Consider the following 25661-nt stretch of genomic DNA (forward strand, 5'->3'; position numbering starts at 1 on the left):
TACAAGCAGAGACGGAGAAAATGGACAAAAAAATTAATTATTTGTAAACAGGGAGATAGAAAAGAAAGACACCTACAAATGGACATTGCAGGACCTCTAGCAGCTGTAAAGGAACTCAGACGCATGCAAGACCTTGTGCATCTGGCTTACATGGGTCCTGAGGAATAGTACCTGGGTCCTTTGGCTTTGCAGGCAAGCGCCTTGACAGGGGAGCCGTCTCTCCCGCCACCCCCTTTTAAAATATTTTTAAAATTTTTTCTTTGTGTTTAGAGGTAGGGTCTCACTCTAGCCCAGGCTGACCTGGAATTCACGATATAGTCTCAGGGTATCTTTATTAATTGATGAGAGAGAGAACTAGAGGTAAGGTGGGAGAGAGAGGGGGAGAGCTTTGCAGACTTTCAACACCTTCTGGAGGCACCAACGGAACACGGAACTGCAAACGCTGGGGGAGCTCACTCAGAGCGCAGGCCGGGCGTGGATTGGTGAAGGCGCTTGCGGGGCAGGAACTGACGTCATCCGCGCGCAGGCTGCTTCCGGCCAGCGTGAGCGGCGCCTGGCGCGGGCCGCGGGGTCGGGGCTGTGCTTGGCTGGGTGCTGCGCAGCTTGCCTGAGTTGCCGTCGTCCCTCCGGCCACCATGGCCACCGACTCGTGGGCCCTGGCGGTGGACGAGCAGGAGGCAGCTGTGAAGTCGGTCAGTGTCTTCAGCGGGGAGGATGGCAGGGCGCCCGCGGACCCTATTTCCAGCCCCGGAGCTCCCGAGATGGGCAGGCCTGTGCCCCGCTCGCTGCTGGAGTTGGCCCGAGCGGCCGCTTCGCTCGGATTTTGCTTCCCGGGCGAAAGAAATCAGTCTCGAGCTTTTCTGTTCGTCCCGTGGCGACTCTCTCCTCGCTGTGTGACCTGCACAGGACCTCTTTCTCTTGTCCTTTGTAAGCAAAGGCAAATTTAGATGCTCATTCTCCGGTTCATTAACAGCGTTTGAGTGTTCTCAGGCTTCTTTCTACGTAACAGTTGCCAGCATTTAACGTGGCCGGCAGCTAGTAGTGCTCTTCCAGAATAATATTGTTGTAAGGTTTCAATCAGTTGTAGGTGCAGTTTTTTAAAAATACTTTATTTGCAAGTAGAGAAAAAGAATGGCAAGAGTGCCTCCTGCCATTGCAAACGAACCCTGTATAAATGAAGCTGCACTTCGCATCTGGCTTTATGTGGGCACTGGGAAGTCGAATCTGGGCTGCTAGGCGTTGCAAGCAAAGGCTTTATCCCTAAGCTGTCTCCCAGCTCAACACGTAATTTTCTTTTTTTTTTTTTTTTTTTTTTTTGAGGTAGGGTCTCACTGTAGCCCAGGCTGACCTGGAATTCACTATGTAGTCTCAGGCTGGCCTTGAAGTCACCCCTGCCTCTGCTTTCCATGGAGCTGGGATTAAAATTAAAGGCGTGCGCTCTGCCAGCATTTTTTTTTTTTTTTTTGGCAGGGTCTCATAGTCCAGCCTGGCCTGGAACTCATGTATCTATCTATCTTTTTCTTTTATTATTATTATTTTTTTTTCTGGGGTGGAGAGATGACTCAGCGGTTAAGGCATTTGCCTGCAAAGCCAAAGGATCCTTGTTCAATTCTCCAGGACCCACATAAGCCAAATGCACAAGGGGGCGCATGCATCTGGAGTTTGTTTGCAGTGTCAGAGGCCCTGGCGCGCGAGCGCTCTTTCTCTCTCTCTCTACCTCTCCCTCCCCTTTCTCTCTCTCAAACAAATAAATTAATTTTTTCCTGATATTTGTATTTATTAGAGATAGAAGTATAGAGAGAGAAAGGGAGAATGGGCATGCCAGGGCCTCTAGCCATTGCAAACAAGCTCCAGATGCATGCACCACCATGTGCATATGGCTTACTTGGGACCTGGAGAATCAAACCTGGGTCCTTAGGCTTCACAGGCAAGTGCCTTAACCGCTAAGCTATCTCTCTAGCCCCGTTTTTTTTATTTTTATTTTTATTTTATTTATTTTTGTTTTTTCTTTTCAAAAATATTTTATTTTTATTTATTTGAGAGAGGAAAAAGACAGCAAATAGATAGGTAGATGATAGATACATAGATAAATAGAGAGAGAGATAATGGGCACACCATTACATTACATGAACTCCAGACGTGTGCGCCACCTTGTTCGTATGGCTCAAGTGGGTCCTGGGGTATCAAACCTGGATCCTTTGGCCCTGCAGGCAAGTGCCTTAACCGCTAAGCCATCTCTCCAGCCCTGAAGCTGTTGCTTCATCAACAAAAGGCTTCTTTTCTCTGTCAGGATTAAAGGTGATTTTTTTTTTTAATTTTTATTTATTTATTTGAGAGCGACAGAGAGAACGACAGATAGAGGGACAGAGAGAATGGGCGCGCCAGGGCTTCCAGCCTCTGCAAACGAACTCCAGACGTGTGCGCCCCCTTGTGCATCTGGCTAACGTGGGACCTGGGGAACCGAGCCTCGAACCGGGGTCCTTAGGCTTCACAGGCAAGCGCTTAACCGCTAAGCCATCTCTCCAGCCCTAAAGGTGATTTTTATTTTTGTGTGAGCACATGTATTTGTGTGTGTGTGTGTGTCACACACACGTGCCACAGTACACATATGGAGGTGTAAGGACCACCTTGGAATGTTTGTTTTCTTCCACCTTGCTTGAGACAGGGTCTCTCCTGCTGGTTTTCCTGTGTGTGCCAGTCTAGCTGACCTGAGCTTCTGGATTCTCCTGGCTCCACCTGCTCTTGTCATATAGGCTTGCTGCTGGTATTATAGATACATTTGCTAATTTGTGACTGGGTTTAAAAATATATATAAGGGCCAAGGAATAGAACTTGAGCAGGCAGAGTTGCAATCAAATGTCTTTTTTTTTAATTTGATTTTTTTGCAGTTTTTAAATGTTTTTAATTTTTCACAATTTTTATTAACATTTTCCATGATTATAAAAAATATCCCATGGTAATCCCCTACCCCCGCACTTTCGCCTTTGACATTTCATTCTTCATCATATTACTGCCCCATCTCAATCATTGTACTTACATATATACAATATCAACCTATTAAGTACCCTCCTCCCTTCCTTACTCTTGCCTTTATATCTCCTTTTTAACTTACTGGCCTCTTCCAGTAAGTATTTTCCTTCTCACGCAGAAGCCCAATCATCTGTAGCTAGGATCCACATATGAGGGAGAACATGTGGTGCTTGGCTCTCTGGGCCTGGGTTACCTCACTTAGTATAATCCTTTCCAGGTCCATCCATTTTTCTGCAAATTTCATAACTTCATTTTTCTTTGCCGCTGAGTGGAACTCCATTGTATAAATGTGCCACATCTTCATTATCCACTCATCAGTTGAGGGACATCTAGGCTGGTTCCATTTCCCAGCTATTATAAATTGAGCAGCAATAAACATGGTTGAGCACGTACTTCTAAGGAAATGAGATGAGTCCTTAGCATATATGCCTAGGAGTGCTATAGCTGGGTCATATGGTAGATCAATCTTTAGCTGTTTCAGGCACCTCCACACTGATTTCCACAATGGCTGGACCAGATTGCATTCCCACCAGCAGTATAGAAGGGTTCCTCTTTTTCCACATCCCCACCAACATTTATGATCCTTTGTTTTCATGATGGTGGCCAAACTGACAGGAGTGAGATGGAATCTCAATGTAGTTTTAATCTGCATTTCCCTGATGACTAGTGATGTAGAACATTTTTTTTTTTGGACTAGTTTTTTAGATGCTTATATGCCATTTGTATTTCTTCCTTTGAGAACTCTATTTAGTTCCATAGCCCATTTTTTGATTGGCTTGTTTGATTCCTTATTATTTAACTTTTTGAGTTCTTTGGATATCCTAGATATTAATTCTCTATCAGATATATAGCTGGCGAAGATTTTTTTCCCATTTTGTAGGTTGCCTCTTTGCTTTTTTCACTGTGTCCTTTGCAGTGCAAAATCTTTGTAATTTCATGAGGTCCCAGTGATTAATCTGTGGTTTTATTGCCTGAGCAATTGGGGTTGTATTTAGAAAGTCTTTGCCAAGACCAATATGTTTATTCATTTTTATTTATTTATTTATAGGAGAGTGACAGAGAGAAAGGCAGAGAGAGAGAGAATGGGCGTGCCAGTGCCTCCAGCCACTGCAAATGAACTCCAGATATGTGCACCTCCTTGTGCATCTGGCTAACGTGGGTCCTGGGGAATCGAGCCTGGAACCAGGGTCCTTAGGCTTCACAGGCAAGCACTTAACCGCTAAGCCATCTCTCCAGCCTCCATTTTATTTATTTATTTATTTATTTATTTATTTTTTTTTTTTTTTGGTTTTTCGAGGTAGGGTCTCACTCTGGTCCAGGCTGACCTGGAATTCACTGTGTAGTCTCAGGGTGGCCTTGAACTCATGGCAATCCTCCTACCTCTGCCTCCCGAGTGCTGGGATTAAAGGCGTGTGCCACCCCGCCCGGCTCCCCTTTTTTTTTTTTTTTAAGATTTTGTTCTTATTTATTTGTGACACAGGGAAAGAGAACAGGCACGCCAGAGAATCTAGCCACAGCAAGCAAACTCCAGATGCATATGTCTTCCATGGGACATGGAGAATTGAACCTGGGTCTCTAGGCTTCACAGGCAAACAGTTTAACCGCTAAGCCATCTCTCCAGCCCCGGAACTCATCCTTCTGACCTCACCTCTCCAAAGGCTGAAAATGCTGAAGAGCCACCATTATTGGTTCTTTTTTTTCCCCCAAACAGAGAAATGGGGAGAGGGAGAGAGAATGGGCACGTATGACCACTAACTGCTGCAGATTCCAGATACATGCACATCTGGCTATATGTGGGTACTGGTGAATTGAACCCAGGTCATTACTGCTGAACTATCCCTCCAGTCCAGTCCCTCACCACCTTTTATTTTTTTTATTTCAAGGAGAGAATGTGTAGTGTTCCAGGTCTGCTAGCTGCTGCAAGTGAACTCCAGATGCATGCATCACTTTGTACATCAGCTCAGCTCCAGCAGTGTTTTTCAGTGACCTTGTAGCCTAAGTATGCAGTCTTCAGCAGTCGGGTCTTCCCATCCATTTCTGTTGGGATTCCAAGGGCCTCAGCAATGCTGACATGCCCATTCTCTATCTGCCTTTTTCTCTCTCTCCATCTTTCTTAAATAAATAAAAATAAATTTTTAGCCAGGTGTGATGGCACACACCTTTAATCCCAGTACTTGGGAGGCAGAGGTAGGAAGATCACCATGAGTTCGAGGCCCCTGAGACTTCATAGTGGATTCTAGGTCAACCTGAGCTAGAGTGAGACCCTACCTCGAAAACCAAAAAATAAAAAATAAAAATAAATAAAAACAAAAAAAATTTTTTTTTAAACTTTGAATCCCAGTACTTTGGAGGCTGAGGTGAGTTCAAGGCCACCCTGACAGTAGAGTAAATTCCAGGTCAGCCTGGGCTTGAGTGAGACCCTACCTTGAAAACCACCACCCCCCCCCCCAAAAAAAAAAAAGCATTGGAACCCTTGAATCTCAGCACTTGGGAGGCAGAATGAGGAGGATCACTGGGAGAGCATATGTCTCTAATACCAGCACTCCAGGGGAAGAGGTAGTAGGAGGATTGTCATGAGTTTCAGGCCAGCCTTTCTCCTACCTCTGCCTTCCCAGTGCTGGGATTAAAGGCGTGTGCCCCCATGCCCGGCTTTTTTTTTTTTTAAAGAAATATTTATTTGCAAGGAGAGAGAATGTGTGTATCATGGCCTCTAGCCATAACTACTGAGCCATCTCTCCAGCCCTGTAATCATTTTTTTTTTAGGTTTATCCTTTTGTATGCTTTTTAATTTAATTTATTTTTAAATATTCTCTCTCCTTTTTTTTTTTTTTTTTTTTTGGTTTTACAAGGTAGGGTCTCACTTTAGCTCAGGCTGACATGGAATTCACTGTGCATTCTCAGGGTGGCCTCGAACTCACAGTGATCCTCCTACCTCTGCCTCCTGAGTGCTGGGATTAAAGGTGTGCGCCACCACACCCGGCTTATTTTTAAATATTCTATTTATTTATTTGAGAGAGAGATACAGAAATAGGCAGGTAGAGAGAGAGAGAGAGAGAGAGAATGGGTGCATCTGGCTTATGTGGGTCCTGGGGAGTTGAACCTGGGTTCTTTGGCTTTGCAGACAAGCACCTTAACCACAAAGCTATCTCTCCAGCCCTTAATTTTATTTTTTATTGACATCTTCCATAATAATAATAAATTGTACTAATTCCCTCCCCAAAGTTTTTTTAAATTACTAAATTATTACATTTATTGAAGATAGTACAGAGCCAAGGAAAGACACCCATGTGGCTAGAGATCCTACATGGAGGACCTGGGTGGGGGGAACACTGAAAGAAAAGATAGTTCAAGGAGCTTTCTGCCATGTGGGAAGCTGGAGAGGGTAGAGGAGTCCATGTGGAGTGTAAGGGCTAGGGGGCTGTCCCTTTGGCTCAACCAGGCCCAGATGAGGGAAAAACTCACCCAAAGCTGGAAGTTCCCAAGTGGCCTGCCATCCCCTTGCACAGTTATTTATTACCTTTTAGTGGTGGGCTGTCTTCCAGCTCAAGTGAACCAGAGGGATAGCTGGTTGGTTAGGGGTAGGGGCTGTCTCAAGAAAAGGATAGCCCTGGCACCAAGTTCTTTGGGCTGATCTTGACCAATCACAATATTTAAATCCTATGAAAGACCTCCCTCCCAGGGAGGGTTCTGGTTGTCTGTGGAAAAACTGGTACAGGGAAGTAGGTTAGAGATAAGAAGTCAGATCATCATCGATTTCTGGCAAGTGCAAACTTTCCTGCCTTTTTTTAATCTTCAGGGTTCCAGTCACCCTAACTGTTGTTAGAGGACAAGGAGTGATGACATCAGATCACAAACTATTTCCTTCTGTGTGAGGCACAGAGTTTTGGCAGTTAGAGTTTCTCCCAGACGGGGGAACTATTCTAAAGGACTCCGAAAGTGTATTGATGGAGTGCAAGAAGATAGTCTTGGAAGAAAATGTTGGAAAGAAAGAGTAAAAGTAAGGAGTTAATGAGGAGTGAGCACACAGCAAGCTGATTGCCTTTATTGCTGTCCTTCTTGTGGACTTCCAGGACTTGGGGACCATTGGGGCAAACCCAGGTGGATGGAGTGGAATTGTCTCAGGACCATCTGAGCATGAGCTGGCTGAGATTTTCTCCTAGAACTGTTCGTTGAATGGCACAGTAGTCTGACACGGCCTGAATCTGTTTCTGTATGGCTGTTAAAACAGATGAGATATTAATTATCAGGAACATATACACAATATTTAACTTTGATAATGGTGAAGGGTGATTTCATTCAGGTGTCCCCATAAACTTAGGTGTTCTGGATGCTAGGTTTCCAGCTGATCAAGATTTGGGAATTAACAACTCTTGGAGGTGGTGTATTGTTGGGTGTGGGCTTATGGGTGTTATAGCCAGTGTCCCATTGCCAGGGTTTGGCATACTCTCCTGTTGCTGTGGTCTGCCTTATGTTGGCCAGGGGTTGATGTCCTACCTCTGCTCATGCTATCATTTTCCCTGCCATCCTGGAGCTTTCCCCTCGAGCCTGTAAGCCAAAATAACCCCCTTTTTCCCCTCAAGCTGCTCTTGGGGTGATTCTGCCAGCAATGTGAACCTTACCTCAACAGTGAATATACTATATTTTGTATACTAGCCTTCCAGAGTGTACCTTTTAAAATTTGTCCTTGGGGTAGCAAAGGTTGGTACCATAGAGCCATTGGGTGCCACTAAAGGCTATACATATAATATTTTTGGTCTGAGGATTTATTTAAGGGTTTCCTCACACAATTTAGAAGAGATTCACCATTGTTCCCAATATAAGATATAATATTTTAGGTGTGGAAGTAACCCTTTTGACATCTATGGTTGTTTTCCTTATAGAATTAGAACTATTATAGATTGGGACAACATGTCTTAAGGCCTTGTTTGTTTCTTCTCTTGGAAAACTCTTGTTGTGTTACTTAATAGGCCATTCATATATTTGAGGTATCTCTTTGTCTTCGGTTATACCTTTCTCTCTTAAGTGTTTAAGACCAAACAGCCAAAATTAAACCAAGGATTGATTTTGGAGGTCACTAATGGCTCTCGAAAGGAGACTTTAGGGACCAGGAGTAGCCCTATAGCTCCTCTGATACTGCTGCTGTCTGTTAGGATGAGTCAGGGTCATGATGGCCAAGTAGTTTTCCCTTCTTTGGGAAGCCAAGAGTGCTGATTTCTCCTCAGTTATGACTTTCCCGTTTCAGACTACACCAATCCAATTATTTTATTTTATTTTATTTTATTTTATTTTATTTGTGAGCAATAGGCAGAGAAAGAGGCAGACAGGCAGAGAGAGAATGGGCACTCCAGGGCCTCCAGCCACTGCAAATGAACTCCAGTCACGTGAGCCACCTTGTGCATCTGGCTAGCGTGGGTTCTGAGGAATTGAGCCTCAAACTGGGGACCTTGGGCTTTACAGGCAAGCACTTGACCACTAAGCCATCTCTCAAGCCCCAGTCCCATTTTTTTGTTTCTAGGTCTCCATACATTCCTTCATAAGGAAGACAGGTGACTTACCCAGGGGGTCAGGGTAGAAGTGTCCCATCATCTCCAGAGGCCTCATGACCTGGGAACAGGGGCCAAAATATTGGCCTTTTTAGCACCAGTGATTCCAGTTGGCTTTGACTTCTACATTGGCTATTAATACACTTAGGAAGGAAGTTACACCCACCTTGAAGGGTGTACATATATAGCACATTTGACTACTAAAACCTATCCAGTTAAAGAATGACACCGATATTTTTATTTATTTTCTTTAACCTTTAAATTTAATTATTTTACCTTGAAAAATTAAACATAAAAATATATATATATAAGGTCTGGCTCTAGCTCAGGCTGACTATGTAATCTCAGTGGACTTGACCTCATGGTGATCCTCCTACCTCTGCCTTCCAAGTGCTGAGTATAAGGGCATATATCACCACACTCAGCTTAATACAATTAAAAAAAAATTTATTCATGAGAGTGAGAACAAGAGCGAATTGGCATGCCAGGGCCTTAGCCACAGCAAACGAACTCCAGATGCATGTGCCACCTTGTGCATCTAGCTTACTTGGGTTCTAGGGAGTTGAACCTGGGTCCTTGGATTTTGCAGGCAAGCGCCTTATCTGCTAAGCCATTTCTTCAGCCCCACAAATATTTTTTGGGAAAAAAAAAAAGCAGGTCTGGCATTGTAACTTAGTGGTAGAGCTGTTGCTTAGTATGCTCTGGGTCCTTATTTCAGCCCCCAGCACCACCAAAATACCCAACCAATCCTAAAAAAGAATTACTTTGAGATATTTTAGAAAGAATGTAAATTGGGAGAAAAGTAAAAGTTTGAGACTTTTTCTTTGTGTGTGTGTGTGTGCTAGAGTCTCTTGCCATTGCAAATGAATGCCAGATATATACCACTTTTGTGTCTGGCTTTTACTTGGGTACTGGGGAACTTTTTGTTGTGTGGGTGGTGGGAACTTGAACCTGGGCCAGTAGGCTTTGCAAGTACGTGCCTTGAACACTGTGCCACCGCCCCAGTCCCTCTGCAGTTCTTTGTAGACTTTCAGTAGGCAGCATCTCTTTGCAGGGCCTTCTTTGGCCTGGAACATTTGCTTACTGTTTCCTTTTCTTCCTATTCAGATGAGTAGTTTGCAGATCAAAGAAGAGAAAGTCAAGCCAGACGCCAACGGTGAGTCACTAGTAACTACAGACTAGGTACACTAACTTAATGTAATGCATCTGCTGTGCGCCCACAGCTGCAGTGAGCAACGGACCTGTTCTTTGGCATAACATTCGACAGATGCCAGCTGCAGAATTTAGAGCCCAGATTAGAATGTGTTCATTGAGAGGGAATGTATGGGTTTTCCAGATTTTTCTTCTCTTAGACTCCTTAAAAACAAAAATTACTGTTGGATTACTCTTCCCCTATTTACAAGATATTTCTTTTAAGAGTTTTTTGTTTTTGTTTTTGTTTTTGAAAAATCAAACTGGGTTCACAGGATGTAAGTGTAAAACAGGCATAGTGGTGTACATTTGCAGTCCCAGCACTCAGGAGGACTGAGTTTAAGCCCAGCCAGGACTATGTAGTAAGATCCTGTCTCAAAGGAGAAAAAAAAAGAATCTCAGTACAAAAAAGGTGTGGTGTCCTTTCTGTATTGTTTCCATGTTCCCCTCTTCTCACAGCCATGAGGTCATGCTGCTCGTTTTGTGGGGCAGCCCTAACAAAGCACCACAAGGTTGGGTGGTTAAAATCCCAGCAGCTGATTGTTTCACAACTCAGGCCAAAAGTCTAAGATCAAGGGGTCAGCAAGGTTAGTTCCTTCTAAGACCTTGGAGAAAGACCTTATTCTAGACCTCTCCCCTGATTTTTGGTAGTTTTCTTTCCTTCAGTCTTTAATGTCCCTTGGATTGGGGTTGCAACAGTATTACCCTAATCTCTTGTTTTCATCTTCCTATCTTCATATGATGCTTTACCAATTATCATCTCCTTCCCTCCCTCCCCTCCCCTCTCTGCAGTGTTAGAGGAGCATGTTGTATGGATCTAATATTTGCTTTTCTGATGACAACTGTTTCTTTTTTGTGTTTGTGTATATGTGTGTACAGGTATAATCAAAACTAGTACCACTGGAGAGAAGACAGATGAAGAAGAGAAAGGTAACTATTCTTTAAAACCCTCTGGGGAAAGATGAATGTAACACAGGGCTTGTCATCCTGTAGCCAGAGAAGCTCTTCAGTTACAAGAACATGGAGTTCAAGGGGAAATCAGAAGAGTCTTAGAAGCCAGAAGAAGTGTTTCAAAAGTAGCAGTTGGCAAAATAAATAAATAAATAAATAACAAAACAGGTGTGGTGGCGCACACCTTTAATTCCAGCAGTCAGGAGGCCGAGGTAGGAGAATAGCCTTGAGTTCGAGGCCACCCTGAGACTACATAGTGAATTCCAGGTCAGCCTGGGCTAGAGCAAGACCCTACCTCAAAAAACAACAACAACAATATAATAATAACAATGTAGCATGTTGGTTTGAGGATGTAGATTGGTGATAAAGCACTTGCCTAACGTGCTAGACTTCGAGTTCTATCCCCAGCAATGGGAAAATTAAAATAACGATGTTAATAAGGTGATTAAGAAAAGAAGTGGCAAGTTGGTTGTAGTGGCCCATGCCTTTAATCCCAACACTTGGAGGCTAAGGTAGAAGGGTTGCTGTGAGTTAGAGACCAGCCTGGAACTACATAGTGAATTCCAGATCAGCGTGGGGTAGAGTGAGAACCTACCATGGGAAAAAAAAAACCAAAAAGAAGTTGCAAAAGTTTGGTGTGATGGCACAAGACTTTAGTGTCAGCACTGGGGAGGCCGAGTAGGAGGGTCTTTGTGCATTTGAGGCTAGCCTGGGCTACAGGGTTGAGTTCCAGGTCCGTTCAGTCCAGATAAAGTGAGATCCTGACTTAAAAAATAAATAAAGAGAGCTGGGCGTGGTGGCGCATGCCTTTAATCCCAGCACTTGGGAGGCAGAGGTAGGAGAATCACCATGAGTTCGAGGCCACCCTGAGAGTACATAGTGAATTCCAAGTCAGCCTGAGCTAGAGTGAGACCTTACCTCGAACTCCCCCCCCAAAATAAAATAAATATATAAAAATAAAAAAAAAGAGCAAGGGGGGAAGGGAGAGAGAAAGAAAGAAAAGAAAAAACAAAAGCGGCATGTGCCTATAGCTACTTGGGAAGCTGATGTAAATGAGTTTTTTTAAATTTATATTTTGTTTATTTATTTATTTGAGAGCTAGAGAGTTAGAGAGAATGGCTGCGCCAGGGCTTCCAGCCACTGCAAATGAACTCCCCCTTGTGCATCTGGCTAACGTGGGTCCTGGGGAATCAAGCCTCAAACCAGGGTCCTTAGGCTTCACAGGCAAGCGCTTAACCACTAAGCCATCTCTCCAGCCTATTAATGAGTTTTTAAATGGTTGTGCAATGAGCAAGGAAAGGAATCCCACCAAACACCTGGAAAGCTGAAGCAGGTGGATTATTGCTATTGAGGCTATAAAGTGAAATTTTGTCTCAAAAATTGAAAGTCAAAACAAAACAAAACAAAACCCTGAAAGGAAGAGCTGAGATTGGGTTTCTCCCATCATGGCTGGCTGTCCAGGTCTGATGTGTAGAGAAGAGAGTGAGAGTGCTTTCACGAGGGTGGTTTGGCTGCTAGTATGAAGAAAAATACAATTTCTTCCTGCAGAGGACAGAGCTGCCCAGTCTTTGCTCAACAAGCTGATCAGAAGCAACCTCGTGGATAACACAAACCAAGTGGAAGTCCTGCAGCGGGATCCGAACTCTCCCCTCTACTCAGTGAAGTCTTTTGAAGAACTTCGCCTGTGAGTATTACTGCTTTGAGCAGTGATTTCCTGCCAGTCCTTATTTCAAAAAGCAGCATCTCAGATTGTTCTAGGAATAACTTTTTTTTATTATATATACTTCAAGTAGGTAGTGAGCTACATGATTGAAAAGTAAATGCATAAAGCCGGGTGTGGTGGCACATACCTATAATCCCAGCACTCGGGAGGCAGAGGTAGGAGGATTGCCATGAGTTCAAGGCCACCTTGAGACTACATAATGAATTCCAGGTCAGCCTGAGCTAGAGTGAGACCCTACCTCGAAAAAAAAAAGTGAATGCATGAAGGGTTGTGAATATAGCTTAGTTGGTAGAATGCTTGCCCAGCATACACTAATCCCTGGCTTTGGTTCCCTGTACTGTACAAGCCAGGCATGGTAGTGCATACTTACGATCCCAGCATTTGGTGGTGGGAGGGATTAGAAGTTTATGGTCATTCCTGACTACCTAGCAAGTTGGTCAGCCTAGGATACATGAAACCCTGTCTCAAAAAAGAAGAAAGAAAAGGAAAATGAATCTATAAGCAAGTTGACAGTGATGGTTTTCTATCCCTCTCTTGGCTGCCCAGTTCTCCTTTTGGTGGAGCCTTTTTCCCTTTGGATATGGGATCTCAGCAAGTGCTGGTGGCTTGGCCCTGTAATCTCAGCTACTTCGGAGGCTGAAGCAGCTGGATCTCAAGTTCTGGGTCTGTCTGGGCTATATGGTGGATACAAGATCTCACTATGTTGCCCAGGCTATCCCTGAACACCTGTACTCAAGGGATCCTCCTGCCTCAGCCTTTTAGACAGCTGAGACTATGGGTGTGTGCTATAGCACCTGGCTTTCTTGTAGAGACTGAAATGCCACAAATTTATTCACCATAGCTGAAAGTCTTTTTTTCTTTTATGCTCTTAGAACTTTCAATAAAATATTGGCTGACAGGTGATTTCTGGATGTCAGGAACATTTCTTATTAGGTAAGCCCTTTTGTAAGACTATAGGGTTTACGGTTTTAAGAACATTTTAATCTACTTCTAGAAGTCTGTCCAAAAAAAAAAAAAGCCTGGATTCCTGTTACGTAGACTGAAAGAAACCTTTGATAGGCCAGACTTTGGGGTAAGGGCCTACTTAATGATAAAGCACACTTAAGCTCGACAGAAGGGGCTGGTTGATTGATTATTTTATCAATCTATGTTTTGAGTATTTGAAACCAGACAAGGCTGTACAACACTGTGTTTGTAGTAAACACTGACATATTTACCACTTGAAAATGCCAAGGGAGCAGGGGCTAGGGAGATGGCTCAGTTGATAAGGCTTTTGCTCTAAAAGCCTATCAGCTAGTGTCTGGATTCCCAGCACCCACATAAAAAGCCAGTGGAAAAGTGGCTCAATGACATGGCACAGAGAGGCAGAGTGAGGTGAACCTGATTTCACAGGCCAGCTACTTTGGTCTTTATAGTGGCCAACAACAAGAGAGACCTTGTCTTAAACAAGGTAGGAGAGGGCCAACTCCCTGAGGTTGTCCTCAGGATAATATCCACCTGCCCACATACACAAATTAAAAATAAATACATAAAAAAGGGGATGGGGAGATTGTTCAGCAGTTAAAGGTGCTTGCTTGCAAAGCCTGAAGGCCCAGGGAGAATGGCTGTGCCAGGGCCTTTAGCCACTGCAAGTGAACTCCAGATACATATGCCACTTTATGCATCTGGCTTTACGTAGGTACTGGAGAATCAAACCTGGGTCATTAAGCTTTGTAGGCAGGCACCTTAACCACTGAACCATCACTCCAGCCCAGGACCAAAGTTTGATTCCTCAGTATGCACATTAAGCCAGATGCACAAAGGCCACTCCATGCATCTGGAGTTTGCAGTGGCAGGAGGCCCTAGTGCACCCATGCTATCTTTCTGTCTGTGCCTGACCACCGCCCCCCCCCCAACATCTCTCAAATAAATGAAAAGAAAAACAATGCTGAGAAGAGTGATTGTTCCACATAAGCACCAGTACTTAGATCCCCAGCACCCACTTAAAAGCTCTCGTCTTTAATCCCAGCCCTTGGGAGGCTGAGGTAGGACAGTGAATTCCAGGTCAGTCTGGGCTACAGTGAGACCATACCTAGAAAAAACAAAATCAGTACCAAAAGCTGGGCAGGCTGGCTATCGAGACTAATAGCTAGTCTAGATTTAATGAGAGACCTTGACTCAGTGAAGCGGAAAGCAATTGAAGAAAACCCCTTGTGTCAATTTCTGGCCTATGTGTTACCTGCACACAAGTGTATCCACATACATACGTAAAACACTTACTTACATGCATGCACACCACACACATGCAAATAATGATAAAAAGAAAATGCCAAGAGGGAAGATCTCATGTCAAATGTTCTTACCACAATATACTTTCATAAATTAATTTTATTTTTTGGTTGCTTTTTAATTTGGGGGGTTTTTTTAAATAATTTTTTTTTATTAACAACTTCCATGATTGTAAACAATATCCCATGGTAATTCCCTCCCTCGCCCCACTTTCCCCTTTGAAACTCCACGCTCCATCATATTCCCTCCCCCTCTCAATCAGTCTCTCTCTTACTTTTTCTCCTATCATGATGGTCTTGTGTAGGTAGTGTCAGGCACTGTGAGGTCATGGATATCCATGCCATGCAAGGAGTCCTACCCTTCCTTTGGCTCTTACAGTCTTTCTGCCACCTCTTCCACAAGGGACCCTGAGCCTTGGAAGGTGTGATAGAGATATTGCAGTGCTGAGCACTCCTGTCACTTCTTCCCAGCACCATGATGCCTTCTGAGTCATCCCAAGGTCACTGCCATCTGAAAAGAGAAGGTTCTCTATCAAAAGTGAGAGTAACATTAATATATGGGTATGAACATTAAGAGAAGTGCTTACTGGGCAATTTGATGAGCATAGTATATACATTTAGCCTGACAGATGTTACACCCCTAGGGCTCATGACTACCCCTGTTTTAGGTTTTCAGTATCAGGAATGTATTCCTTCCCATAGAGCGAGCCTCCAATCCAATTAGAGGGCAGTTGGTTTCCACTATGACAGACGTTCCACTATTGCACCCATTGGCTCATTTGGCCTGGCTGGCCACCTCTCCAGCCCACAATATATATATTTTTGAGACAGTACCTCATATGTCACAGGCTTCAAATTGTCTGCATAGCCAATGATGACCTTGAATTTCTGATTTTCTTGCTTTTACCTCCCAGTTGCTTGGATCACAGGCATGTGCCACTACTCCCGGTTTTACGCAGTGCTAAGGATTGAACCCAAGGCTTTTTGCATGCAAGGCTAGCATTCTACCAACCAAGCTACATCCCCAGTTCTTAAAAGTGTAATGTTTTAGGAAGCTGGACATGGTGGTGCACGCCTTTAATCCCAGCACTTGGGAGGCAAAGGTAAGAGGATTGCCATGAGTTCAAGGTCACTCTGAGACTACATAGTGAATTCCAGGTTAGCCTGAGCTAGAATGAGACCCTACCTCAAAAAAAAAAAAAAGGGGGGGGTGTTCTGGAGAAATGGCTTGCCTGAAAAGCTAAAGGGCCCAGGAACAATTCCCCAGGACCCATATAAGCCAGATACACAAGGGAGTGCACTCATCTGGAGTTCATTTGTAATGGCTCGAGGCCCTGGCTTGCCCATTCTCATTCTCTCTCTTTCTCTCTCTCTCTGCCTGTTTCTCTCTTTCTCCCTCAAATAAATTCAGTATAATGTTTTTTTGTTTTGTTTTGTTTTGTTTGTTTTTCAAGATAAGGTCTCGCTCTAGCCCAGGCTGACCTGGAATTCACTATGGAGTCTCAGGGTGACCTTGAATTTAAAGGCATACACTACCATGCCCAGCTAGAAGTGTGACTTCAAAAACATATATTTTATACCAGGTGTGGTGGCACACACCTTTAATCCCAGCACTCAGGAGGCAGAGCTAGGAGGATCGCCATGAGTTCAAGGCCATCCTGAGACTTCCAGGTCAGCCTGAGCTAGAGTGAGACCCTACCTCAAAAAACCAGGACAATATGTATATGTATATGTATATGTATATGTATATGTATATGTATATGTATATGTATATATGTATATGTATATACATACATATATTTATTTGAGAGAGGGAGGGATAAGCAGAGAGAAAGGATGAGAATTGGTTCACCAAGACCTCTAGCCACTGCAAACAAACTCCCTGATGCACGCTTCACCTTATGTATCTGGCTTTATGTGGGTACTGGGGAATTGAACCTCTGTCCGTTGGCTTTGCAGGCTAGTGCCTTAGCCAGTAAGCCATCTCTAGCTCAAAGTATGACTTCTAAGGTTATTCAGGAAATTAGATTTTTTTTTTTTTTTTTGCTTCCCCCCACCCCACCCCCCGAGGTAGGGTCTCACTCTAGCCCAGGCTGACCTGGAATTCACTATGTAGTCTCAGGGTGTCCTTGAACTCACAGCGATTCTCCTACCTCTGCCTCCTGAGTGCTGGGATTAAAGGCGTGCGCCACCACTCCAGGCTTATTTTTTACTTTTTTAATATTTTATTTATGTATTTAAAGAGAGACAGAGGGAGAGAGAATGGACACACCAGAGCCTCTAGCCAGTGAAAACAAACTTCAGATGCTTGTGCCATCTTGTACATCTGGTTTTACATGGGTACTGGGGAATTGAACTTGGGTCCTTTGGCTTTGCAGGCAAGCATTTTAATCACTAAGCCATCTCTCCAGCCCCTCCCCCCTTTTTAATGTGGAAGGTTTCTTTATGGCATTTTTCTTTATTTTGGGTTGACCCTCTTCATCATCCATGATGTCCTCCATCCCCCATCTGTCTGCCCTCCCCCCCCCCCCCCCCCCCCCCCGCCTGCCCCGGCTGAGACTGGGAACCAGGGCTTCACCCATACTAAGCAAGTGCTTTACCACTGAATCACATCCCAGTCCCTCCCATTGTCTTTGGGTTTTCGAGGTAGGGCTTCACTCTAGCCCAGGCTGACTTGAAATTCACTATGTAGTCTCAGGCTGGCCTGGAACTCACAGTGATCCTCCACCTCTGCCTCCCGAGTGCTGGAATTAAAGGTGTGCATTACCATGCCTGGCTGCATTGTCTTTTTTGAAACAAGGTCTCATGTAACACAGGCTATCCTCAAGCTCATTAAGTAACTGAAGATGACCTTGGACTCCTTGACCACCTCCCAAGAGATAGCGTTATAAGCATATGCCATAAGACCAGCCTGACCTTGAACTCAGAGTGATCCTTGTACTTCTGCCTTCCAAATGTTGGAATTAAAGGAGTGTACCACCAGGCCCAGCTGGTCAAGGTTTTTATTCACTAGATTTATCAGCTGTTCTCCCCTCTCCCCTCTGCCCCCTGCCTAAAAAATTTTTAGAATTTTATTTATTTATTTATTTGCAAACAGAAAGAGACTGAGAATGAGTGCTCTATGGCCTCCAGGAACTGCAAATGAACTCCAGATGCATGCAGCACTTTGTGCATCTGGCTTTACATAGATACTAGAGATTGAACCCTGTTCATTAGGCTTTGCAGGTAAGTACCTTAGCCACTGAGCCATCTCTCTAACCCCTGTTTTCCCTGATTTTTGGAGACAAGATGTCGCTTGATTCACTCCATAGTCTAGGGTAGCCTAGTTCTAACTATGGAGTCTAGGCTTAAACTATATCAGAGCAATTTGATATACTCTTGTTTCCTAAGATCCACTTTGTTCTTCTAAGACCAACAGATTTTTTTTATTTGAGAGCTTGTTTAGAGGTTCTAGCAGGGGAGTGCAGCTACTGGTATACCCTTGACCAAAGACCAATCCTCCTCTATTTGGGGAAGGTTGTCCTCTTCGACTGAGCATGCAGCTTCGGGAGGGAGACACATGGAGTGGTGAGGGAGGAATAAGGCACCTGTCTAGCCAGCCAGATCAGCCAAATCAATCCTGGTGATCAGTGGGTGATATTTCTCAGCCAGATCACCTTCACATCCAGATTTTTTATTTGAAAAAAAAACTTGAGGCTGGGCATTGTGCACACCTTTAATCCTAGCACTCAAGAGGCAGAGTTGGGATCACTGTGAGTTCAAGGCCACCCTGAGACTACATTATGAATTCCAGGTCAGTCTGGGCTAGATTGAAACCCTACCTTGAAAATCTCTACCCCAAAAAAAAGCTTAGGGCTGGGGCTGGAGAGATGGCTTAGTTGTTAAGGCACTTGCCTTTAAGGACTCATGTTTGACTCTCCAGGTCCCATGTAAGCCAGATACACAGTGATGCAAGCACACAAGAGTTGCACATGCTCATAAGGGAACACTCATGTCTGGAGTTCAAATGCAATGGATAGAGGCCCTGGTGTACGAATATTCTCTCTCTCATTTTTAAAAAAATGGCTGGACAGATGGCTGTGCAGTTAAAGGTACATGTTTGCAAAGCTTGACAGCCAGGGGTCAAACCCTCAGTACCCATGTTAAGCCAGATGCACAGGGTGGCTTATGCATTTGGAGTTTGTAGTGGCAGATATGCCCGTTCCCTCCTCTCTTTCTCGTTCTGCTTGCAAATAAATTTAGACAAAGCTAGACATTGTGCATGCACACATTTAATTCCAGCACTTTGGAGGCAGAGAGGTAGGAGGATTGCTGTGAGTTGGAGCCTGCAGCTGTGGAATGAGTTCCAGATCAGCCTAGGCTAGAGTGAGAGCCTGCTTCAAAAAAAATCTACTCTCAATTCAACTTTTTTTTCCAGAGGTGGGATCTCACTCTAGCTCAGGCTGACCTGGAATTCACCATGTAGTCTCAGGGTGGCCTCGAACTCATGGTGATCTTCCTACTTCTGCCTTCCGAGTGCTGGGATTAAAGGCATGCACCACCATACCCGGCTCAGTTCTACTATTATGAGTTGTCCTGTTAAAATTTTTTTATTGTGATTTATTTGCAAGGGAGAGAGAGTATGAGTGCTCCAGGGTTGGAGATGATCTCCAGATCCATGTGCATCTGGTTTTTGTAGTTAGTAAGGAATTAAATTCAAGCCAGAAGTCTTTGCAAACAGATGCCTTTAACCAGCGAGCAGTTTTTCCAGCCCTTGGTTTTGGCTGTTGTTGTTTAATTCAAGAAAGCATCTGGCTGGGCGTGGTGTCGCATGCCTTTAATCCCAGCACTCGGAAGGCTGAGGTGGAGGAGCACCGAGTTCAAGGCTACCCTGAGAGGAATACATAGTGAATTCCAGGTCAGCCTGAGCTAGAGTGAGACCCCACATCTGAAAACTAAAAAACAAGAAAAGAAAAAGAAAAAAAAATCTGATTACTTAGCTAACTACATAGCTCAGACTGACCACCTGTAACTCACAAAGATCCTCCTGCCTTAGCTCCACCCTTGAATGCTACAATTACAGATACTGGTTTCCAAGTTTGGCTTGGGTTTTCCTTGTTGAAAGTCAAGTTCTTCCTGATTTAGTTGTTAGAAGCCAGAAGAAGCAAGGAATAGAACGTAGGTTACTTAACATACTTGGATTATTTTTCACTTAGAAATTTGAGTCTGGGGTTGGGCATGGTGGTGCATGCCTTTAATCCCAGTGCCCGGGAAGCAGAGGTAGGAGGATTGCTGTGAGTTCGAGGCCACCCTGAGACTGCATAGAGAATTTCAGGTCAGCCTGGGATAGAGAAAGATCCTACCTTAAAAAACCAAAAAAATAAATAAATAAAAAAAGCCTCGCGTGGTGATGCACGCCTTTAATCCCAGCATTCGGGAGGCAGAGGTAGGAGGATTGCCGTGAGTTCAAGGCCACCCTGAGATTCCATAATGAATTCCAGGTCAGCCTAGGCTTGAGTGAGACCCTACCTCAAAAACAAACAAACAAACAAAAAAAACCCAAAATATGCCAGGCGTGGTGATGCATGCCTTTAATCCCAGCACTCGGGAGGTAGAGGTAGGAGGATCGCTGAGAGTTCGAGGCCACCTTGAGACTACATAGTTAATTCCAGGTCAGCCTGGACCAGCGTGAGACCCTACCTTAAAAAACCAAAAAAAAAAAAAATAAATAACAGAAAATTAAAAATTTGAGCCTGGTGTAGTATATGCCATTAATCCCAGCACTCAAGAGACTGAGGTAGAAGGATGGACATGAGTTCAGGGCCCAGCCTGAGGCTACATGGTCAATCTAAAATAGAGTGAGATCCTCTCAAAAAATTTAAAAAAAAAAAAGTGAGGGGGTTGTTGGGGAGATGGCTCAGTGGTGAAAGGTGCTGGCTTGCAAAACCTGCCCACCCACATTCCGTTTCCTAGTATCTGTGTAATATCAGATGGCACCAAGTGCAGTGGCACATGCACTTGGTGCATCAGGAGTGTGTGTACAGTAGCAAGAGACTTCCAGTGGACCCATTCTCTCAATTTTTTTTACTTTACAAATAAAAAAATACATAATAATTTAAGTAGGGAAGAGTTGGTGAAACTGTTCAATGGTTAAAGGTGCTTGCCTGCAAAGCCCGTTGGCCTGGGTTAATCCCTCAGCAGCATAACCAGATGCAAAGTGCGCATGTGTCTGACATTTGTTTGGTGCACATACATATGTGTACACACATGCAAATAAGTAAAGATTTCATAGGGAAACAGTGATTTGGTTAGTCTTAGATAAAGGTTTTTGAAGGGATCAAAAAAAATTTTAAGCCAGGCATGGTAGTGCACAGCACACCTTTAATCTCAGCACTTGGGAAGTATATTTTGGAGGATTGCTTTGAGTTTGAGGTCAGCCTGGGCTAGAGAGAGACCCTACCTCAACAACAACAAAAAGACTTTAATTGGGGTAGGAAGCATCATTCCTTGTTAGATCTGGGGAAAGATACGATTATAGTGTACTAAAGCAATTTCAGTTACTAGAAACCCATCCTGTCTCTACCTTTTTTCCTAGGAAGCCACAGCTTCTCCAGGGAGTCTATGCTATGGGCTTCAATCGACCATCCAAGATACAGGAGAATGCATTGCCAATGATGCTTGCTGAACCGTAAGTGCAGGCCCACATGTCACAAACAGCTTGTGTTTTTGAGTACAAAATTGGTTGCTTGGGGCAGCATATTTCTTCAGGGAAATAGCTTGGGCAAGTACATAGAGAATCGTGGATTTGGTCACAGTTCCTAGTTTTCTCACTTAATAGTAAAAGCTTGGGGCTAGAGAGATGGCTTAGCAGTTAAGGCGCTTGTCTGCAAAGCCTAAGGATTCAGGTTTAATTCCCCAGTACCCATGTAAAGCTAGATGCACAAAATAATGCATGCATCTGTAGTTCTTTTGCAATGGCTGGAGGTCCTGGCATGTTCATTCTTTACTCTCTCCTTGCAAATAAATAAATTAAAATTTAAAAAAAAATAGTAAAAGCTGCTGGGCTTGGTGGTACACGTCATTAGGGAGGCAAAGGTAGGAGGATCACTGTGAGTTCAAGGCCACCCTGAAACTGCATAGCGAATTCCAGGTCAGCCTGGGCTAGAGTGAAACTCTACCTCAAAAAACAAAACAAAAAATAAAATAGAGCCAGGTGTGGCGAACGCCTTTAATCTCAGCACTCAGGAGGCAGAGGTAGGAGGATCACCATGAGTTCAATGCCACCCTGAGACCACATAGTGAATTCTAGGTTAGCCTGAGCTAGAGTGAGAGCCTGTCTTCAAAAAATAAAACAACAACAAAAAAGTAAAACTGATCAAGTTTTTATTTTAGGCAGTTGTTGAAATTGGGCACTTTTGTTTTTGGCTTTTCAAGGTAGGGTTTCACTCTAGCCTAGGCTGACCTGGAACTCGCAGTGATTCTCCTACCTCTGCCTCCCAAGTGCTGGGATTATAGGTGTGCACCACCATGCCCGGCAGAAATTGGGCTTTTTGCTGAGCTTGGTGGCTGTCATGAGAGACTTAGGTAGGAGGATTGCCTTGAGTTTGAGGCCCGTCTGATGCTTCAGAGTGAGTTCTAGGTGCTCCAGTGTTGCACTCAGTTGGCCCATGGTACTTGTATGCAGTGTGGGTTTAAGGTCAGCATGGGTTTGAGAAATCTGTCTCAAAAAAACCAAAAACAGAATTGTGCTTAAAGAAGGTTGAAAAGAGACCACAGGAGCTGAGTCTTGTAGCCATGTTCTGGTTCAGCAGAGAATGTTATTGAAGCTTTGTCTAATTAAGATTGTACATCGTAATTTGTACTTTTTTAATTGTTTTATATAAAAGAGAGAATGAGAATTGGCATGCCAGGGTCTCCAGCCACAGTTATCAGACTCAAGATGTGTGTGCCACCTTGCACACATGTATGACCTTGAGCATACATAAGTCATCTTGAATGTCTGGCTTATATGGAATCTGGGGAGTTGAACATGGGCTCTTTGGCTTTGCAGGCAAGCGCCTTAAATGCTAAGCCATCTTTTTAGCCCTGTACTTTGTACTTTTGATTTCTCTGGAGCACTTGAGATACAAAATTAGGCCACTTGAGTTATGTCAGAATCTAGAATGAGAATATTCTTAGTTTCAAACTCTCTAAAAACAGTTACTTCCTTAATGACTAAAGCCCTCCCCCCCCCCCCCCCCCCCCCCCCGAGATAGGGTCTCAATCAAGTCCAGGCTGACCTGGAATTCACTGTGTAGTCTCAGGGTGGCTCTGAACTCGCGGCGATCTTCCTACCTCTGCCTCCCAAATGCTGGGATTAAAGGCATGTGCCACCAGGTCTGGCAAAACCTTTTTTTTTTTTTTTTTTTAAACAACACAGGAAAAATGTTGGGCTATGTTGTAACTTAGTGGTAGAGTGATTGTCTAGTAGGTGCAAGGCTTTTAGGTTCAGTCCCTAGCACTGCCATAACATAATGTGGACTGGAGAGATGGCTTAGTGGTTAAGGTGCTTGCCTGCAAAGCCAAAGGACTCAGATTCGATTCCCCAGGACCCACATAAGCTAGATGCACAGGTGGCACATGTGTCTGGAGTTCGTTTTCAGTGGCTGGAGGCCCTAGTGTGCCCATTCTCTATCTTTCTCTCCCTTTTTCTCTCTCTCAAATAAGTAAATGTAAAACATTTAAAAAAATGTATTAAACTAAATTTTAGTCAATGTAGGAAACCTTGATAATATGCAGAAACACAAAGGGAAAAATATTCTTCCCTGTTAAATAAATTTTGATACTTTATTGTGTTTAGTATTAGTTTCATTTCTGGGGCTGGAGAGATGGCTGAGCACTTAAGGCGTATGCTTGTGAAGCCTAAGGACCCTGGTTCAATTCCCCAGGACCCATGTAAGGCAGATACACAAGGAGGCACATGTGTCTGGAGTTCATATGCACTGGCTAGAGGGCCTGGTGTGCCTATTCTCCCTCTCTCTCTGCCTCTTTCTCTCTCTCAAATAAGTAACGTTTAAAAAATAATTAATTTGGACTGGAGAGATGGCTTAGTGATTAAGCACTTGCCTGTGAAGCCTAAGGATCCCAGTTCAAGGCTCTATTCCCCAGGACCCACGTTAGCCAGATGCACAAGGTGGCGCACGTGACTGGAGTCTGTTTGCAGTGGCTGGAGGCACTGGTGTGCCCATTCTCTCTCTCTCTCTCTCTCTCTCTCTCTCTCTCTGCCTCTTTCTCTCTCTGTTACTGTCAAAATAAATAAAAATAAAACAAAAAAAATTTTTTAATTAATTTCATTTATTTTCTTTGTTGATTTAGCCCACAGAATCTGATTGCCCAGTCTCAGTCTGGTACTGGAAAAACGGCTGCCTTTGTCTTGGCTATGCTCAGTAGAGTGGAGCCCACAGACAGATTCCCTCAGGTAAGACTTAGAAGTGAAGCGTGCAGGTCCTGGCCTGCTTTCCCTGGGAAGAGAACTGCTACCTAATGGGGGATACATGAAAGCTGACACCTCAGTCCATGGCTTAGGTAGACCAGGTTAGCCTTCTCGGCATGACCAGGTAGACTTTATTTTAAAAGAGCAGCCTGGCTGGATGTGGTGGAACATGTCTTTAATCCTAGCAGTCGGAAAGCAGAGGTAGGAAGATCGCAGTGAGTTCGAGGCCCCCCTGAGACTATATAGTGAATTCCTGGTCGGCGAAACATCACCTTCCAAAAGTCTCCTCTAAGCCAGGGCTCCCACCAGGGTAGGGCTCTGTACTGAGGGCTCTGACTCATAGGTAACAAGCCTAGGCTGACCTAGAACTTACTCTGTAGGCCAGTCAGGCCTCAAACTCTTGGTGATCATCCTATCTCAGTTTGCTAAGTGCTGAGATTAAAGGTGTGTGTTGCCACACCCAGTGCTTGCACAGTTTGATGCCTTAGGCCTGCTGTTACTGAAGTCTTCTTTTATGCTCTCATTAGTGTCTGTGCCTCTCCCCAACATACGAGCTGGCGCTTCAAACAGGCAAAGTGATTGAGCAGATGGGCAAATTTCATCCAGAACTGAAGCTTGCTTATGCTGTTCGAGGCAATAAATGTGAGTATAAGGCATGAGATCTCAGCAGAGAGAGTGCAGCAGAGGGTGGCTGGGTGTTTGGGTTTGCAGGTGTGATGTTATAGTCAACTGGTTAGGACCCTCTTTTCCTACAGCCTAGTTGTATTGATTTTAACAAATCTACTTACCTACTTGCTGGTTTGGGTTTTTGGGGGGGGGGGTTTCTTTGTTTATTGTTTGTTTTTGAGGTAGGGTTTCATGTAGCCAAGGGATGACCACAAACTCCTGATTCTGCCTGGGACTACACCATAGCCCACACACTTGCTGATTTGTTAATAGCCCTCTGTAGCCTTCCCTTTTCTCATCTCTCTCCTCCAACCAAACCCATGGCTTTATCCATGTTAGAAAAGCTCTTTGCTGCTGAGCTGTAGCTTAGCCCTCTCCCTTAGATATGCTGTTCTTTTTTCCTTCTGAGGCAGGTCTCTCACTCTAGCCTGTGGCTTCTTAAGACTGGCATGTACCACTACACCAAACCAGATGTTCTTTTTGTTAATGGGTGGGGTGGGGGAAGTTTTTAGGTAGGATCTCACTCTAACTGAGGCTGACCAGGAACTCACTCTCTAGTCCCAGGCTGGCTTTGAGCTCACAGCAGTTCTCCACTTTTGCCTCTTGAGTGCTGGAACTAAAGGCATACAACATGTGGTAGTTTGGTTCAGGTGCCCTCCATAAACTTAGGTGTTCTGAATGCTAAGTTCTCAGCTGATAGAGATTTGGGAATTAACACCCCCAGGAGGCAGTGTGTTGTTGGGGACGGACTTATGGGTGCTATAACCAGTTTCCCCTTGCACACTTTCCTGTTGCTGTTGTTTACCTGATGTTGGTGAGGACGTGAGGTGCACCCTCTG

General features: G+C 44.2%; 1 protein-coding gene across 1 annotated transcript in view; it reads left to right on the forward strand.

Moving 5' to 3' along the window:
• The first annotated feature begins 545 nt into the window (after positions 1 to 545).
• Positions 546 to 25661, forward strand: part of LOC101606773 (ATP-dependent RNA helicase DDX19A) — a 30501-nt gene continuing 5385 nt past the window's right edge. Inside the window, exons 1-7 of the mRNA XM_045147743.1 lie at positions 546 to 692; positions 9681 to 9729; positions 10644 to 10694; positions 12264 to 12399; positions 21280 to 21372; positions 24039 to 24141; positions 24684 to 24798. Of these exons, the coding sequence (XP_045003678.1) occupies positions 636 to 692; positions 9681 to 9729; positions 10644 to 10694; positions 12264 to 12399; positions 21280 to 21372; positions 24039 to 24141; positions 24684 to 24798 (604 nt within the window). The 5' untranslated portion in view covers positions 546 to 635. The remainder of the gene's footprint in view (positions 693 to 9680; positions 9730 to 10643; positions 10695 to 12263; positions 12400 to 21279; positions 21373 to 24038; positions 24142 to 24683; positions 24799 to 25661) is intronic.

Source organism: Jaculus jaculus, chromosome 1 (assembly GCF_020740685.1).
Source record: "Jaculus jaculus isolate mJacJac1 chromosome 1, mJacJac1.mat.Y.cur, whole genome shotgun sequence".
Classification (NCBI taxonomy): domain Eukaryota; kingdom Metazoa; phylum Chordata; class Mammalia; order Rodentia; family Dipodidae; genus Jaculus; species Jaculus jaculus.